Source organism: Mus pahari, chromosome 16 (assembly GCF_900095145.1).
Source record: "Mus pahari chromosome 16, PAHARI_EIJ_v1.1, whole genome shotgun sequence".
NCBI classification, from domain to species: Eukaryota; Metazoa; Chordata; class Mammalia; order Rodentia; family Muridae; genus Mus; species Mus pahari.
The window spans coordinates 63432879-63448012 of record NC_034605.1 but is presented as its reverse complement, the minus strand read 5'-3'; the positions used below and the strand labels follow the sequence as shown (position 1 = coordinate 63448012).

The window sequence follows — 15134 nt, the reverse complement described above, 5'->3', positions numbered from 1 at the left end:
GGTGCCTGTGGCCATCTACTCCCTGTTTGGGGATAGCCTGCCTCTAAAGATTCTAAGAAGCCCATTTTTCTTATTGCTGACATTGGTGAGAATGGGCTCAGAGTCTGTAACTTCCAGGAGACCCAGCTTAGACGTGCCTTAAAGAGGAAACACTGCTCATGGGGAAGGAGTGGCAAGGATTTTAATAAAAATCTCTACTTCTATGGGAAAAGCAGAATTGGGGTGGAAATCCACACATAGTTAACTAGAATTTTCTATCCTGAGCCAGTTCCAAGCCCTCTGTGAGAGACTTTCTCAGCTAATGTCATAAGACTCACACAATCTACTTTCCTAAACAGGGACCCACTGCTCCCTTTCCCTCAGTCCACCAAGGCAGTCTACACCCAATGCCCCAGGCCAGGCTGAGAATCAGTGTCAGTATGTGCCTGCAGTCCCACAGCCTGGAGGTGCAGTCCAATTGCCCACCTAAGCCGATTCCAGGGAGGGGCACCTGGGCAGGGACACTGTCCTGGAGTCACAGCTTGGGATATAAAGTCTGGATCCACATGCAGCTGTGTCACAGCCTGAGACCTCAGCAAGCTCTGAAGATCTGAGACTGTGAAGCCCACCGGCCTAGCTGTGGACACCCCAGGTGAGCCCCCATAGCTCTATCAAGGGAGACTTGGAGCTGACAATGGAGGAGCACCCTAGAGAGTTTTTTTGTAGCACCATTCAGCTCCCTCAAGAATGAGAGTACCAACTCTGTCATAGCAGAACTAGTGTGGGGATGAAGAGATGGTTAATAAGGATGCCAGGAGATCACCAGACTGTTCAGAAGTCCGGGTGTGTGAAAAGTATCAATAATGCAAAATTAGGGAAACTGCTTCCTCTGAGTGAGCAGAACCTAGTGGACTGCCTCTGGTCCCATGGGCACAGGAAGTACCAGTTTGTTCTTTTATATAAGCTGCCACTTCTTATGCCAAAAGGGATGACCATTCTCATGTAGAAGTGGTCAGGGACAGTCCCTTGGTCTCATCCCCCAGGTGCCCAGGGAGTAGCATGTGGTACAATTTTGGCATGGCTCTTTCTGGATTGTCCCATGCAAAACTTTGTAAAGCCTAAGTCTGGAATTGGTCTCCTCGCATCTCGCTTAAATTGGTAGCTATGCCATCCTATACTCAGCCATAGGACACCCCCCCCCCCATTGAAACAGTAAAGTACGATTCTGAAGGCACCTCCCAGTTGTGGAGCAGATTCCCAACTGACATCCTTCCAAGGTTTTCTAGAGGCGACATTCCAGAAAGATTTAAAAAAAAAAAAACAAAAACAAAAAAAAAAAAAACACAGCAGAGGCACACTATCCAAGAAAAAGATGTCTTGTGATCACCCCACCAAGTCTTGCAAATCTCTTTGTACTGGGGGATCACTTTGTGCACATATGAGACCTGAATATCAATGGAATAAACCTGGACAAACTATGAATACTTAGGAAGTTAGTTGTTGCTTGAAACTCCTGAACCACAGGTGCATCCAGACCCATAGTGAGCTAAGTGCACAGTTCACACACAGTCTAAACCCTGGAGCCCTCCACAGCAGCTCTTCATTCTGTTTGTCTTGTGACATTTTCTTTATAGGTGTGTTACAAGCCAATGTCATTCTTAGCCATGTCAACAAACACTGAAAGATGGTTAAAAAACTCTTATTCTACCATAGTGAGCTTATTATTATTGAAGGATTTCCATGACCAGAACCTCATTTCTTCACAATCTCTAGGGTCTGGAAGCATGACTGCAGTTTTCCTCCTGGCCACTCTTTGCTTGGGAGTGGTCTCAGCTGCTCCAGCACGGGATCCCAGTTTGGATGCTGTATGGGAGGAATGGAAGACAAAACATGGGAAAANATACAACACGGTTGGTACCATGGACGTGTCCAGGGGCAACACAGAGACAGTGGTCCTTGCTGTGGCAAGATTAGAGTTTATATTGTGNAAGCAGGTCCTCCCAGACATGACCACATGGCATGATTTATGAACACTGATGGCAAACCACCTTGATGCCACAGGGCCTGGGTTATGGCTTCCAGAGGTGGACAGATACCCTTGGTTCTTATTGGCTNTAGCAGCAGGCCCACTGAGGGAACTAAGGCTGGGCTTGAAGTAGAAAGACCACACAATGTATCTCTTCCAGAATGAAGAAGGACAGAAGAGAGCAGTGTGGGAGAACAACAAGAAGATGATCGACCTGCACAACGAGGACTATCTGAAGGGGAAGCACGGCTTCAGCTTGGAGATGAATGCCTTTGGTGATTTGGTGAGTGTGATGTGGATTGCCGAACATGGTCCTTCCTCTCTGGTTCATTGTAAGTCATCTCTCCATTTGCAATGATTTGTTTACTCTTTCTTGAAGACCAATACAGAATTCAGAGAATTGATGACTGGTTTTCAAGGCCAAAAGACCAAGATGATGATGAAGGTCTTCCAGGAGCCCTTGCTGGGTGATGTCCCCAAGTCTGTGGATTGGAGAGATCATGGCTATGTGACTCCTGTGAAAGACCAGGTAGGACACATAACACATTCCAGGTATCACTGTCTACCAGGAAGCCAGGAAGGAAATGCTAACCTTGGCTTGCTGATGGTGGAGCTCCATACAGTTCACTGCTTGTGAAATTATTGGGCCATGTGCACTGCTATCAAACAGCTATATTATTTTTCTGTGGGTGACAGCCTTTTCTTTCTCCTTAGGGTCATTGTGGTTCTTGTTGGGCTTTTAGTGCGGTTGGTTCCTTGGAAGGACAAATATTCAGGAAAACAGGCAAACTGGTCCCTCTGAGTGAACAGAACCTAGTGGATTGCTCCTGGTCCTATGGCAACCTAGGCTGTGATGGTGGCTTGATAGAGCTTGCCTTCCAGTATGTGAAGGAAAACAGAGGCCTGGACACAAGGGAGTCCTACAGATATGAAGCCCAGGTATGTCCAAATCCTAAGCTGTCTTTCCTGACCAAGTTTAGAAAGCAGAACAATTGCAAAGTCCTCAGAACTTGCTTTTATGGTAGAATCCGTCCTAATAAGTCCCCAGTGCTACCATTAAAGGGACAGAGCCTTTCCATGCTGATCTGATTTCTGTAGCTGATCTGATTTCTGATTTCCATGTAGCTGCCTCTGCTTCTGCTCACAAGGAGCTAATGCAAACCATTCCACAAATAGTACAGAATTCTCCACTGTGGAAAGCTATTATTAATAGGAGTATCTACCATGTGTCACTCAAGCTAGTTTCTAGCAGCTACTCATATCAATCAGATTGTCACATTCGGTGACATTTTATAGACACATACACTTGGAGAGCCTCCGCAGCAAATGCTGAGTCACCTGTGTGATGGCAGCTCAGCTGAGTGTAGTTCTGAGTGACTCATGCTCCCCAGGAGGTAGATGGCAATAACCGTGACTTTTTCAAATCTTTGTCTTTCAAAGGATGGACCCTGCAGGTATGATCCTACATACTCTGCAGCTAATGTCACAGGCTTTGTGAAAGTCCCACTGAGCGAAGATGCCCTGATGATTGCTGTGGCCAGTGTGGGGCCCGTCTCAGTTGGAATTGACACTCATCACCACTCCTTCAGGTTCTACAGCGGCGGTAAGTATGGTTTCTTCCAGTAATCACAAACAGTTGTGCTTCCACTGCGGCCTGTGAATTTGGTAACTTTTTGGTATATAAAATATGTGAAAATTTTGACTTGTAGATATGACATTCAACGGGAGCAAGATTCACATGTGTTATTTTCACTTAACATTAATTAAACACACACCCATGAACATGTATCCACTGCATTTTTTTAATTAGCAAAATCAGTTTTTATGTGTTGAAACTGAGTTTTGTTCAGATGCCGTATTTTTAATATTTTAATAGATATTCCAATTTTCAGTTCAGTTTTAGGGGAGCCTCTTGATTCCAGCATGTTGGGGTTTCCTACATCCATCCAAGCAAGTGTTTTCCTGAGGACATATGCTAACCTTTACTTCCGTTATGTTACATAAGAGCTGATATCCCAAGCCTCACTAACACCAATTCAGCCCTGACTGGGGTGTGTCCTTGCCCTGAAATTAGAACTGTTTCTATTATTGATGGTGACAGCAGAAACTGTGGGGTCACGGGAGCCTCTCATTCGCCTTTGATTTTTACCTTCCAGGCATGTACTACGAGCCAGACTGTAGCAGCACTAACCTGGACCATGCCGTCCTGGTGGTTGGCTATGGGGAAGAGTCAGACGGCAGGAAGTACTGGCTGGTCAAGAACAGGTATAAATAGCCAAAACCACCCATGTTTGAAACACTAAGGGGAAAGGAAATTTGCAGGCAGTATTCGGGTGCAGGTTTCAGCAATTTACCCCATATATTTTGAATACAAAGAATCTGACAGGTTTGGGTAAGTGGTGTGAAGAAGGAATTTGAACCTCTGCATTTCTAGTTGTGATCCAAACGTGGGTGGAGACGCCCGGTCCTCTCTCTCCTTTGACTTCCAATCACGTGTGAGGCGACAGGTATCCAGGGCTCTGCCCTCCCTCATCCTGTCCGTTAAGTGTGGCCTCTGTCTCTGTGTTGCAAAGGAGAGTTAATGCAATGCATCTGCCGCACTGTGTTCTTTCTCCTCAACGGCAAACCTGCTCTTCTTCCAGCTGGGGTGAAGACTGGGGCATGGATGGTTACATAAAGATGGCCAAAGACCGGGACAACAACTGTGGGATTGCAACGTATGCCATCTACCCTACCGTGTGAGCTGCCTGCCGGACAGCTAGGAAGGAAGGAACTGCACGTACAGAGGAGGGCGTTCCCCTTCACAGACCAGCCAGCCTCTGCTCTGTGGGGAACGGTAGCCGAGTCACTGAAGGTCCATCCTTCGGGGTGCGTTCTGGGACATTTTACTCCAGTTAAATGTGAGTGGCAATCTGCTGCTGTGAGCAGTTTTGTATCAACGAGTTCTGAATTTTCTTTTTTTCTTTTCTTTCTTTTTTCTTTTTTTTACAAGATGTACAGAAATTCTATAAAACCTATGTTTAAAAGACTGGTGGTGCTTCCTTCTGTGGTGGTGGTGGTGGTTTCTCTTAGTCAAGGTGCAACTGAGTGTGAAGAAGTAGTGGGGCAGTGTGCTAGGGGAGAGGTGGGATGCTCCTTCAGTCTTAAGGTTGATATTCCAGTCTTTCTCAGAGTCCTTTCCAGACTCTATGGCCCCATCATCAGCCATGGTAGAAAGGATGTTGAAAAATGAGAACTCCTGAAATTTAATCCACACAATTTTTTAAAGTTTAAATTGCTTGCCATTTTGAGTAGTGAGATGGCACTGTGCATTGTGCCACTGAATGAGGGCTGGGCCCTCACCCCCTTCTCAAGCACACCAGAACAAAGCCATCACTTCACCTCACTTGGCCGTTTTGTGTATACATTTTATTGTTCAAAAAAATTACAATATATATTTCTTTGAATTTCAGGAGAAGTGTTAGGTCTGAAGGAAGAGGGCCCTACAGTTCAGGGAATAAAATATCCAAGAAGATGTCTAATATAGTATCATCTTACAAACAGAGCATTAAAAAGTCCTCTCCACATAGGCGCCCTTTCCAGATATTTGCATGTACAGAGCTGCCCGAACGAAGTAATGGAGGGTTTGGAAGAGGCTGACAGTGGGGGAGGGGCTGTGGCTGAAATGAAGGGAGGGGTTCTCACCCCTTTCCCGACCCGTGAGAGGTTGAACTAGATGACTTTACCATTTGTTTTGTTAGCAATTTTTACTAAAAGCATTTCAAATAATACTGAAAAACAACAAAATCAAGTGACACTGAAGGTCAACATTCCCAACCCAGACCTCACCTCCTCCCATTACCACTGTCACTGTTAACAGTTGGCTGCTCATTCTTCTGGGTTTTCTTTATGAATAAACAGGCAACTGATTGCTGGCGTCGTAGACAGAGCCTTTAAGAATATTATAGGATGTATGCTGTTCTGGGACTTGACTCTTAGACTCAGTGCTGAAGGCTGAGCCTCCCCTGTCTCTAAATACATGACTGTACTTAATGTTTCCTGGTAAATATTCAACATTTTTTTTAAAGATTTATTTATTTATTTATTATATAAGTACACTGTAGCTATCTTCAGACACACCAGAAGAGGGCATCAGATCTCATTACAGATGGTTGTAAGCCACCATGTGGTTACTGGGATTTGAACTCATGACCTCAGGAAGAGCAGTCAGTGCTCTTAACCACTGAGCCATCTCTCCAGCCCCTCAACATTAATTTTTAAACGCTTTAAATACGTGAGGCGTGCAACACCGATGTGTGTATGTTCTGAGGGTATGGTAGTGAGTTTCCAGGTATGAGAGTATGTTTATTCAAGAGGCATTGACCGCTTTAATCCTAGCACTCGGGAGACAGAGGCAGGTGGATCTCTGTGAGCTCAAGGCCAGCCTGGTCTACAGAGAATCTAAAATGAACATATGGGGCTTGAGTTGGGAAGCCACCCAAGCATGAATATGACCTACCAGGCTATCAGGCTTTGCCATGGCTACCCTCTACAGCATCTGAAGCACACAGGGTAGAGGGCATGCCCAGCCTCTGTCTGCTGTCCCTCATCGTCACCACTGCTGGGGTGATAACCAGGAAGCAAGTGTACTGCCAAGAGCTATTCTGGCAGTGCAAGCCATGCAGCCACTGCAGCTTAGAAGTCATCATGGTCCAACTAAAAAGTGTCAAAAGCAAATGGGATGTTTCTCTGCAGTACCCTCCTAGTGTTACAATGCAGTCTGAAAAGGCCCTGGAGTCACAAGTCCAGCCCCACCTTGTATAAAAAACTCTATAATCAACAAAGTTTTGTTTCTAAGAAAGAAAAAAAGTGAAGTGTGGGTGGGAGGAGGGAGAGGAAAATAAATGAAGAAAGATAATTCTGAGGAAAACCATGTGAAATTATGAAACATTGTTCTGCAGTTGTGTGAATAGCCCTTTGTAAGAGGGATTTTAGGTGAAAATCAGAACCAATACTATTTTCTTGCTCATTTCATTTCCCCTTGGAGATATATATAATTTTAAAAATTGCTTCTAGTGATAGAAGCAAAACAGGAACTAATAAGCAACAGAGCCTGCTTAGGGCCGCTGGAGGAGCAAATCTGTCTAAGAAAGCTTCTTGTAAAAGAGTCTTCTGTGATACCAGAACAAGGCCAGCTCGGCTCATAGGCAGAGCCTGCATCCTTTTTGGGGGCTGTGTACCATTTGGAATGATGGGGTCCCTCGCCCCAAGACTAGACCTCCAGACCAGTGTCTTCATTCTCCCTGCTCTGTAGCAACCCAGAGCACCTCACCTATGCCCACACCACATCATCTCAGAGACAACCAATCTGAGTCCAGCTGTGCCTTACTTAACTCCTGGTGTAGTCCATGCAGGGGATAAGCAAGACGTTATTTGCATTTCTCTATGACAGATGGGAAACACACAGTGTCCAAATTACTTGCACAGTGGTGCATAACTAATTTGCCTTTTATTTTGCAACTACACATTAGTCACTAACTCCTGCTTCATACAGTTATTATGAGGGGTGATTAAAATTAAATCAACCTTGTATTGTTCCCACCATGGTTTTTTTTTTTTAATTATGATCCAAATGGCGAAATGATACCTAGATTTTTTTTAAATGGTAATACTTTGAAATTAGGACATCTCCTAAGAAGTTACCAAAATTAGGGTTAGAAATATCAGATTTGGTGTAGAGGATGAGATGGCTTAAATTGTAAGGAAACAGACATCACATTCATTGCAAATATGAGCGCATACTGGAAGAACACTCTTCAGTAGGGTATTCCTTTTCTACAAGAGTAATCTTTGGAAATATTCACAAAGACACATGTACAAATATATTTCTTTCAATATTATTTAAATGAAACAAAAATGATGTCTCTGGCAGTAAAAGAAAACATTGATATTTTTATAATTTAATTGTTTATTTTACTCATTGAGGAGGCCCTCATGCTATATGAGCATATGGATACCAGAGGACAATTTGTGGGAGTTGGTTCTCTCCTTCCAGCATGTGGGTTCCAGAAATCAAACATGGCTCATCAAGCACTGTAGTAATCACTTTTACACACTGCGCAGTGTTCCTGGGCCATTCTATCATGAATTAAGATATGGTCATGCAGTGGAATGATATATGTGCATTCTAAAAAAAGAAAGGTATGTATATATAATAACTGGTATAAAATAGAAATGGTCGGATGACTTGATGCCATTTAAAAGCCTAAATAGAAGCCAGGCAGGGGTGGCACACACCTTTAATCTCAGCATTCAGAAGACAAAGACAGGTGGATCTCTGAGTTCCAAGTCAACCTGGTCTACAGAGCTAGTTCCAGGACAGGCAAGACACACAAAAGAATCCTGTCTTGAAAAAAAAAAAAGACAACCAAAAAGCCTATGTTCTACAAACCTGGAATCATAGACTGCGAGTCACCCCGAGGTCCGATGGTATTTATGTAGACAGCAAGCCTGCCAGCTTCTATCGCCTGCCCCCACCCCTCACCTGGCACTTTAATAAGCCCGTCTGCCCCAATCAAGATTGCCATTAGAACTCTTGGTGCAGAGTCCTGCAGCTCAATGTTAATTATAGAATTTCTCAAGAAAACAAGATCGATGCTGAGCTATGGTAGGGTCAAGTGACAAGCGCAGGCTCTTATAATTTGGGTAAAATTCTGTGATCAAACAGACCAGGTGGAGTTGGTTAGAATGTCTTTTGAGAGAATGAAAAATACGGAAAATACCCTTCTAGATCTCACGGTCCTCTTTTAAATATCCCTCTGGAAACAGGATTCATGGAAACCTTGTTGTTTAGGGACAATGAAAAAGGTACTTACAGCTTTAGGCCAACAGGAGAGGAAAGATTGCAGAGTTTGTATATTACTGAAAGGGGATACTGACTCCCCTCACCCTTCACTTGACTTCAGTGGAAGCAGACCACTGTCCACCACTGGAGAATGGATGAAGAATGAATTTTAAAAATAGATTCTGATAAGTGTTACAATTGGGTTAGTCTCGGAAACATTCTGCTACGTTCTAAAAGGCAACAAAAATGATCATGTGTTTTATGTTGTTTTTCTATGAAACATACAAAATAGACACATTCATACACACCAAATATAGACGATGCCCATGGAGTTAAGAAGAGTTACAACTAACCATGGCTCACAAATGCCAAGGTTCTTTGTTGGGGGGGGGGGAGATGAAAATGTCTCAGAAATAAGAGAGATGACAAGGGCACAGTGCAGATACAAAAACTCACCAAAATCTTTACTCTGTGTGCTGAACATCTGTGGGGAAATGCCATACCAGCAGAAGAAGGAGTTAAAAAGGCATCTGTGACCCTCCATAAGAGGTGAAAACATGTAAGATCTTTATGCCACTAAGATTTGGGCTCACACACACTTGACATGGTACTGCATGAGAACAGGGCATTATTCCTAGAGAAAGAACATTTCTCTGAGGACCTGGTAATACTCATAAAAACTAAAGCATTATGGGAAAGGACTCCTGCCTTGATAGTGAGGGCAGTGACGATGTGAGGAGCTCAGTGGACAGAAGCTCCAGGCACCAGTGTGAGTATGTGCACAGGCTTCTCCACCAGCCCATTAGAGCCTCAGACCACAGTCTCCATCAAAAGACTTACAAAGCAGGGCATGATAGGGCACCCCGTCAATCTCAGCACAGAAGAGGCAAAGAGGCAGATCTCTGTGAATTCAAGGCCAAATCTATCTATGTAGTTCTGAGTTTCATGAAGCCAGGGCTACACAGTGAAAACTGGTTTCAAAACACAGACAAGACTCCTACCTGGAAAGCTCAGAAAATGCATTCCTTCCCCTGGGAGCTGATTTTGTGGTTCTTGGGATGCTACTTATTGAGAACCTACATCAGACACAGTCCCTGAGAGATGGCTGTCCTCCTTGGTATAGGTGAGGGTGGTCACATCTGTGGAAGGTGCAGAATCAGGTAAGTGTAGCATGGGGTAGAAGTAACTAAAATGAACCTCTCAGTGAGCAGAACTTAGCTGAGCTGGAGGGCGTGACTTTCACCCTTCCCTTACGTCAATCCCCAATCTGTCTGCATTGTTTTGCTTTGCAAAACCCACCACCACCACCACCACCACCACCACCACCATCATCATCATCTGAAGACTGAGGGTAATAGAAGTGGAGCAAATGTTAGCCCAGAAATCATCAGAAGGTTAAAGTCCAAGGATCCCCAAAGCTGTTATCCTTGCTCGTATTCCAGTTGTCATGACAAAACAAGGAAGAACAGATTTAAGGGCTACTAAGGAAGAGAGTTATCAATGTCGTTTAATCATAATGAGCACATAATGGGACCTTGGACCTGAGGAGGAAGATAGGCTTAAATCAGAATACAGCAGGAACATGGCTCCGAGGCAGAGGAGCACGCAGTGCAACCTCAGAGGTAAGGAGGATTCTGGCCAAACTGCCCTACCAAGATTCTTCCTGCAAACAGAGTAGAGTGAGCAGATGTCACCTAGGGCATGGTGGGGAAAGAGCAAGATCCTGATCAGATATGAAGCAACGAGCAGTGTTCAGAGTACAGGTATTGCTTAACTGACATCAATAGACTTTGCTAAACCTGGTGTTACAGGGAAGTGCACAGATGGAGCCAGAGAAGACTCAGGAGCTCCGCTAGAGTCTGCTCAAGTGTAGTCTTTGAAGACAGGCTGCCTGGACATCTACCTGGTGCCACCAGCATCTAGTATACCATGTTGCCCTAGACCTCAGGGGAGTATCTTCCTTTGGCCATTTAGAACAGACAAGATTCTGCCTTCTTGAGACCTATGCATTATTAGACTTTTAATCCCTCACAGATAAAAATCCTTCTTTCAAAAATCAAACAGGGGGGCTCATTCATCCACCAACTCTAAACACATGCCTGAGCCATGTTTTTTAAGACTGCTTCCAGGCATAGTGCTGTATACTCACCTAGCACTGCAACCCTAGCATTGAGCATTTAGTTGATCACAAGGGCAACCTTGAGACATGGTGAGATCCTGTCTCATGGGAAATGAAGGGAAGGGGGCAAAGGATACTTGCATTGATCATAGGCATCTCCCATGATCCCCTCCTAAACAAAACCAAGGAGCTCAGAACAAACTTTAAAGTTCTGCTAAATCACTGAGTCCACTCTGGGAGATGACCTTCTTTCTCCTGAGCCTTGCCCCTCTTCCCACCTGCTCAGGGAAGGTTGCTGCTTCCTGCTCTTGATATAACTGTCCCCAAATCAGACTTAGACCTGGAGTCCCAGGGTTTGCCCCAACTTTACAGGGTCTAAGGAGGAACCCATTTCTAACACACAAGAAGCTGCTCTTCCTTCCATCCCATTGCTCAACTGTCAAAGGCACCCACAAGATGCTCAGTGTGGGATGTACAGGTCCTAGAAGTGAAGGCATCAGGCACTAGTGAGCTTCACACTCAGATGGGGTCTCTGCTGGAATGATGTTCTCTTCTGTAGGACAACTCAGATGATGGCAAGCAGCACTGGTCACATCTGAGAAAGAGAAACTCTGAGACGCCGGGGAGGGCTTTGGAGCCACAGACCAGGGATGAGTCTGAGAAGGTGGGGGTTAGCCCCACAGGTGGGCTCCCTACTATCTCCTGAACCAGGATGCTGATCTATAATCTGACTTAAACACATGTGCCATTCATTATCTGATGAAGGTGGGATTAGTGTGGTGATCTGTGGCCCAACATGGAACAACTGAGGTTCAAAGGAAGGTAAACATGCATGAATTTGAAAGAAACACGCATGTCACACCGCCTGAGAGTAGTGACTCACTAACATACATCTGTTTATAATTAGCAGACATCAAAATCAGTATTCTACAGCAGGGCGTAGACAATCAGAGAGGGCCGAACACAGCACCATGGCCTCCCTAGGATACGTCAATGCACTTTGTGGCTGTAGGCCTGGCACAAGTGTATCTTCTACTCCCTTGCTGGAATAGTCCCCCCTCCTCCCTACATTTAGACGTTTCATGGTCAAAATTTACTCAGTAGAAAAGAGTCCGTGGGTTACTCAATGTGTTCACATCGCTGTTCTGCAAACAGAGAGAGCACTGTGGAGAGCAGCAGCCTCTCCACACAGCCTCCGCCTGGTCAGGGATGGCGCTATCGCAGCAGCAGAGCTTCCACCGTTAGGAAGATGAAGCCCAGGGTCACAGGAACGGAGACCTGCTGCCTTGATGGACTTCGCTGAACTCTGGTGCCTTTCCAGAGACAATCTTCTTCCCGTCATATACAGTGTACTGTGAGCTCACAAGCTTGGGAGGAAGGCTTTCTTTATCTTCCGTGGCTTTAAAGCAGTGTGGGTATGAGTTGTTTTTAAGATTCTTCCAGTGCTGATGAAGTTATTTAGTAGGGAAAGTACATTATTTCCAGCAATGGTTCCAGGAAATCCAGTTATCCACATGGAACAAATGGGGTTTCCATTAGCCTATAATGTATAGTGACATTACTTTAGTGGAACCAACACCTACACATGAGTCATAGAACTGCCATGGATCAGGCTCAGTGGATAAAGGCACTTGTCACCTACCTGATTGCCTGAGTTCAGTTCTCAGACTCTACATGGAGAGGAATAAGACAACAGACTTCTGCAAATGGTTCTCTGACCTACAAAGGTGCACTGTAGCATGTGTGCTCCCCGCAAACACACACACAGAGACACACATACACACACACTGCATTTTTTAAATTGAACTATAAAACAGAAGAAAACATAAGAGAAACGTTTCATGTGATGGGTTATGATGGTGATTTTCAAAAATGGCAGTAATGAAAAGTGGAAACCTTATTGCATTTGGTGTAAGTGAAAAAACAAATGCTCAGAGGGGAAAACATACCTATCAGTCAAAAGTCTAATGAGGAACTAACATCCAGAAGGTGCGAAGAACTCCTAAACTCCATCGTGACCAAACCAAACAGACCAGTTAAATGGCAAAGCCCCAAAGCAAGAGAGAGTCCTTCCTGCTAAATACCAGCAGAGCAGATACTCTGAATCATTTATCACTAGAGACGGACAAATTAGAATCACAGTAAGATAAGAAGTGAGGAAAAGAGCTGTAAAAAAAAAAAATGCAGGGTGGGTAGGGCAGCATCCACCATAAAGAACAGAAAAAAAGTACCTGGGCGTGGTGGCACACGCCCTTAATCCCAGCACTCTGGAGGCAGTGGCAGATGGATCTCTGAGTTGGAGGCCAGCCAGGTCTACAAAGCATGTTGCGGAACAACCAGGACTGTTACATAGACTGTCTTAGTCAGGGTTTGTGTTCCTGCCCAGAACATCATGACCAAGAAGCAAGTTGGGGAGGAAAGGTTTATTCAGTGCACACTTCCACATTGCTGTTTAAGTCAGGACTGGAACTCACACAAGGCAGGAACTTGGAGGCAGGAGCTGATGCAGAGGGCATGAAGGGATGCTGCTTGCTGAATTGCTTCCCCCGGCTTGCTCAGCTTGCTTTCTTATAGAACCAAGGACTATCCGCTCAGGGATGGCACCACCCACAATGGACCCTTCAACCTTGATCACTAGTTGAGAAAATGCCTTATAGCACCATCTCATGGAGGCATTTCCTCAAGGGAGGCTCCTTTCTCTGTGATAACTCCAGTTTATGTCCAGTTGACACACAAGACTAGCCAGTGTAAAGAGGAAACCCCATTTCAAAAAGCCAGGGGAGAGAGAGAGAGGAGAGAGAGAGAGAGAGAGAGAGAGAGAGAGAGAGACTGATTTACCCAGGACCCTCACTTTTGAGTGAATATGTAAGAATTGAAAGCACAGCTACCATTGTTTGAATGTCAGTGTTGATGGCAATACTTTTAATAATGTCCAAATGTTCATGAAGGAATAAATAAAATGTGGTGTCTACAATATTGTTATTCTCCCTAAACAATAAAGATGTTTACGATGTGACATCTCAGTGTCATCATGGTGATATTATATGAAGGAAATATCTTGATGTACAAGAGCAAATGCAGACTGGCTCCACTCGCACACAGCACCTAGAAATGTCTTAATCTGTTGTGTACTGCTATCCTAAAGCAGTGGGGGTTGGGAAACTAATATCAAGATGCCAGCATCTGCAGAGAGGCCTTCTTACTGGGTCTTCACACGGCAGAGGACGTCATCAGGACAAGAGAACAACTGGACGGTGACGGCCACCCCAGATAACAGCATACTAGGACAGATTGGGACCAAGAAACACCACACCCAGAGACACAGGGAGTTCACAGGCCACACCCATCAACTGTGATAGCAAATTGCTATGCAGGAATGGGGAGGGTCAGGCTGTAGAGCCAGCAAAATCTGTGCTGTGAAAGCCAGAGGCCATGTATCAGTCAAGATTGTTAAGATTGCACCTGTGCAGAGATGTCGCCTCAGGTAAGCTTCCCAAACCCAGTGAGGAAGGGTGAGAAGAGGGACTTGAGAAGGGGATCCTTCCAGGAACAGAGTCTATCAGACCTCTAGGAAGAAAACTGTGTGCCCCAACCCTGCCAGTGGAACCAATGGGAGACAGTGAGTGGGGATCCAGGGAGGACTCCCAACCACACAGGGGTCCCGACATGTGTAATTCTGTCAGGGTCAGACAGGAAGTTGGACTCCTGCACGTGAGACTTCGATGCTCCCTTCTTCTTGCACCATCTCCATTAAGTAACTTCCTGTCCTCTGAAAAAGCATGTGCAGGACAGTGTGAAGCGAAGAGGGGTCACAGCCCTAACCAAAAGGTTAGGTGCAGTGGATGCCTCCCGGCAGAGGGAACATGGGTTCTCTCCAAGGGCACACCATTGTGTACATCAACCACATTCTAGCACTAGCTCCAAGTCCAGGAGTCATTGGCCAGCACAGAATGAACTCATTGCTATTTTTTATTGACTTTTTAATTTTGTTTTGCTTTGTTTTGACATTTTTTTGTCTTATTAGTCTTTGCCTGCCTGTTTTTCTTTTGGGGGGGGGGGAATGTCTTGCATTGTTTTTGTTTCTTGTTCCTTTTTTTTTTTTTTAAGAGAGGGGGCCAAAGAAAAGACTTGGGTCTGTAGAAGGTGGGAGGGGTCTGGGGCAAGTTCTGGGTTTGAGGGTTTGTTGT

At 44.9% G+C, this 15134-nt stretch overlaps 1 protein-coding gene across 1 annotated transcript; it reads left to right on the top strand.

The window, feature by feature from the left end:
- Positions 1 to 555: 555 nt before the first annotated feature.
- On the top strand, positions 556 to 5033 carry LOC110333911 (cathepsin L1-like). The gene is made up of 8 exons (XM_021215688.1): positions 556 to 631; positions 1753 to 1889; positions 2166 to 2288; positions 2385 to 2534; positions 2720 to 2944; positions 3446 to 3608; positions 4162 to 4270; positions 4648 to 5033. The coding sequence occupies exons 2-8, from the start codon at positions 1764 to 1766 to the stop codon at positions 4745 to 4747; spliced, it is 996 nt and encodes a 331-aa protein (XP_021071347.1). The 5' UTR covers positions 556 to 631; positions 1753 to 1763; the 3' UTR covers positions 4748 to 5033.
- The last annotated feature ends 10101 nt before the right edge of the window (positions 5034 to 15134 follow it).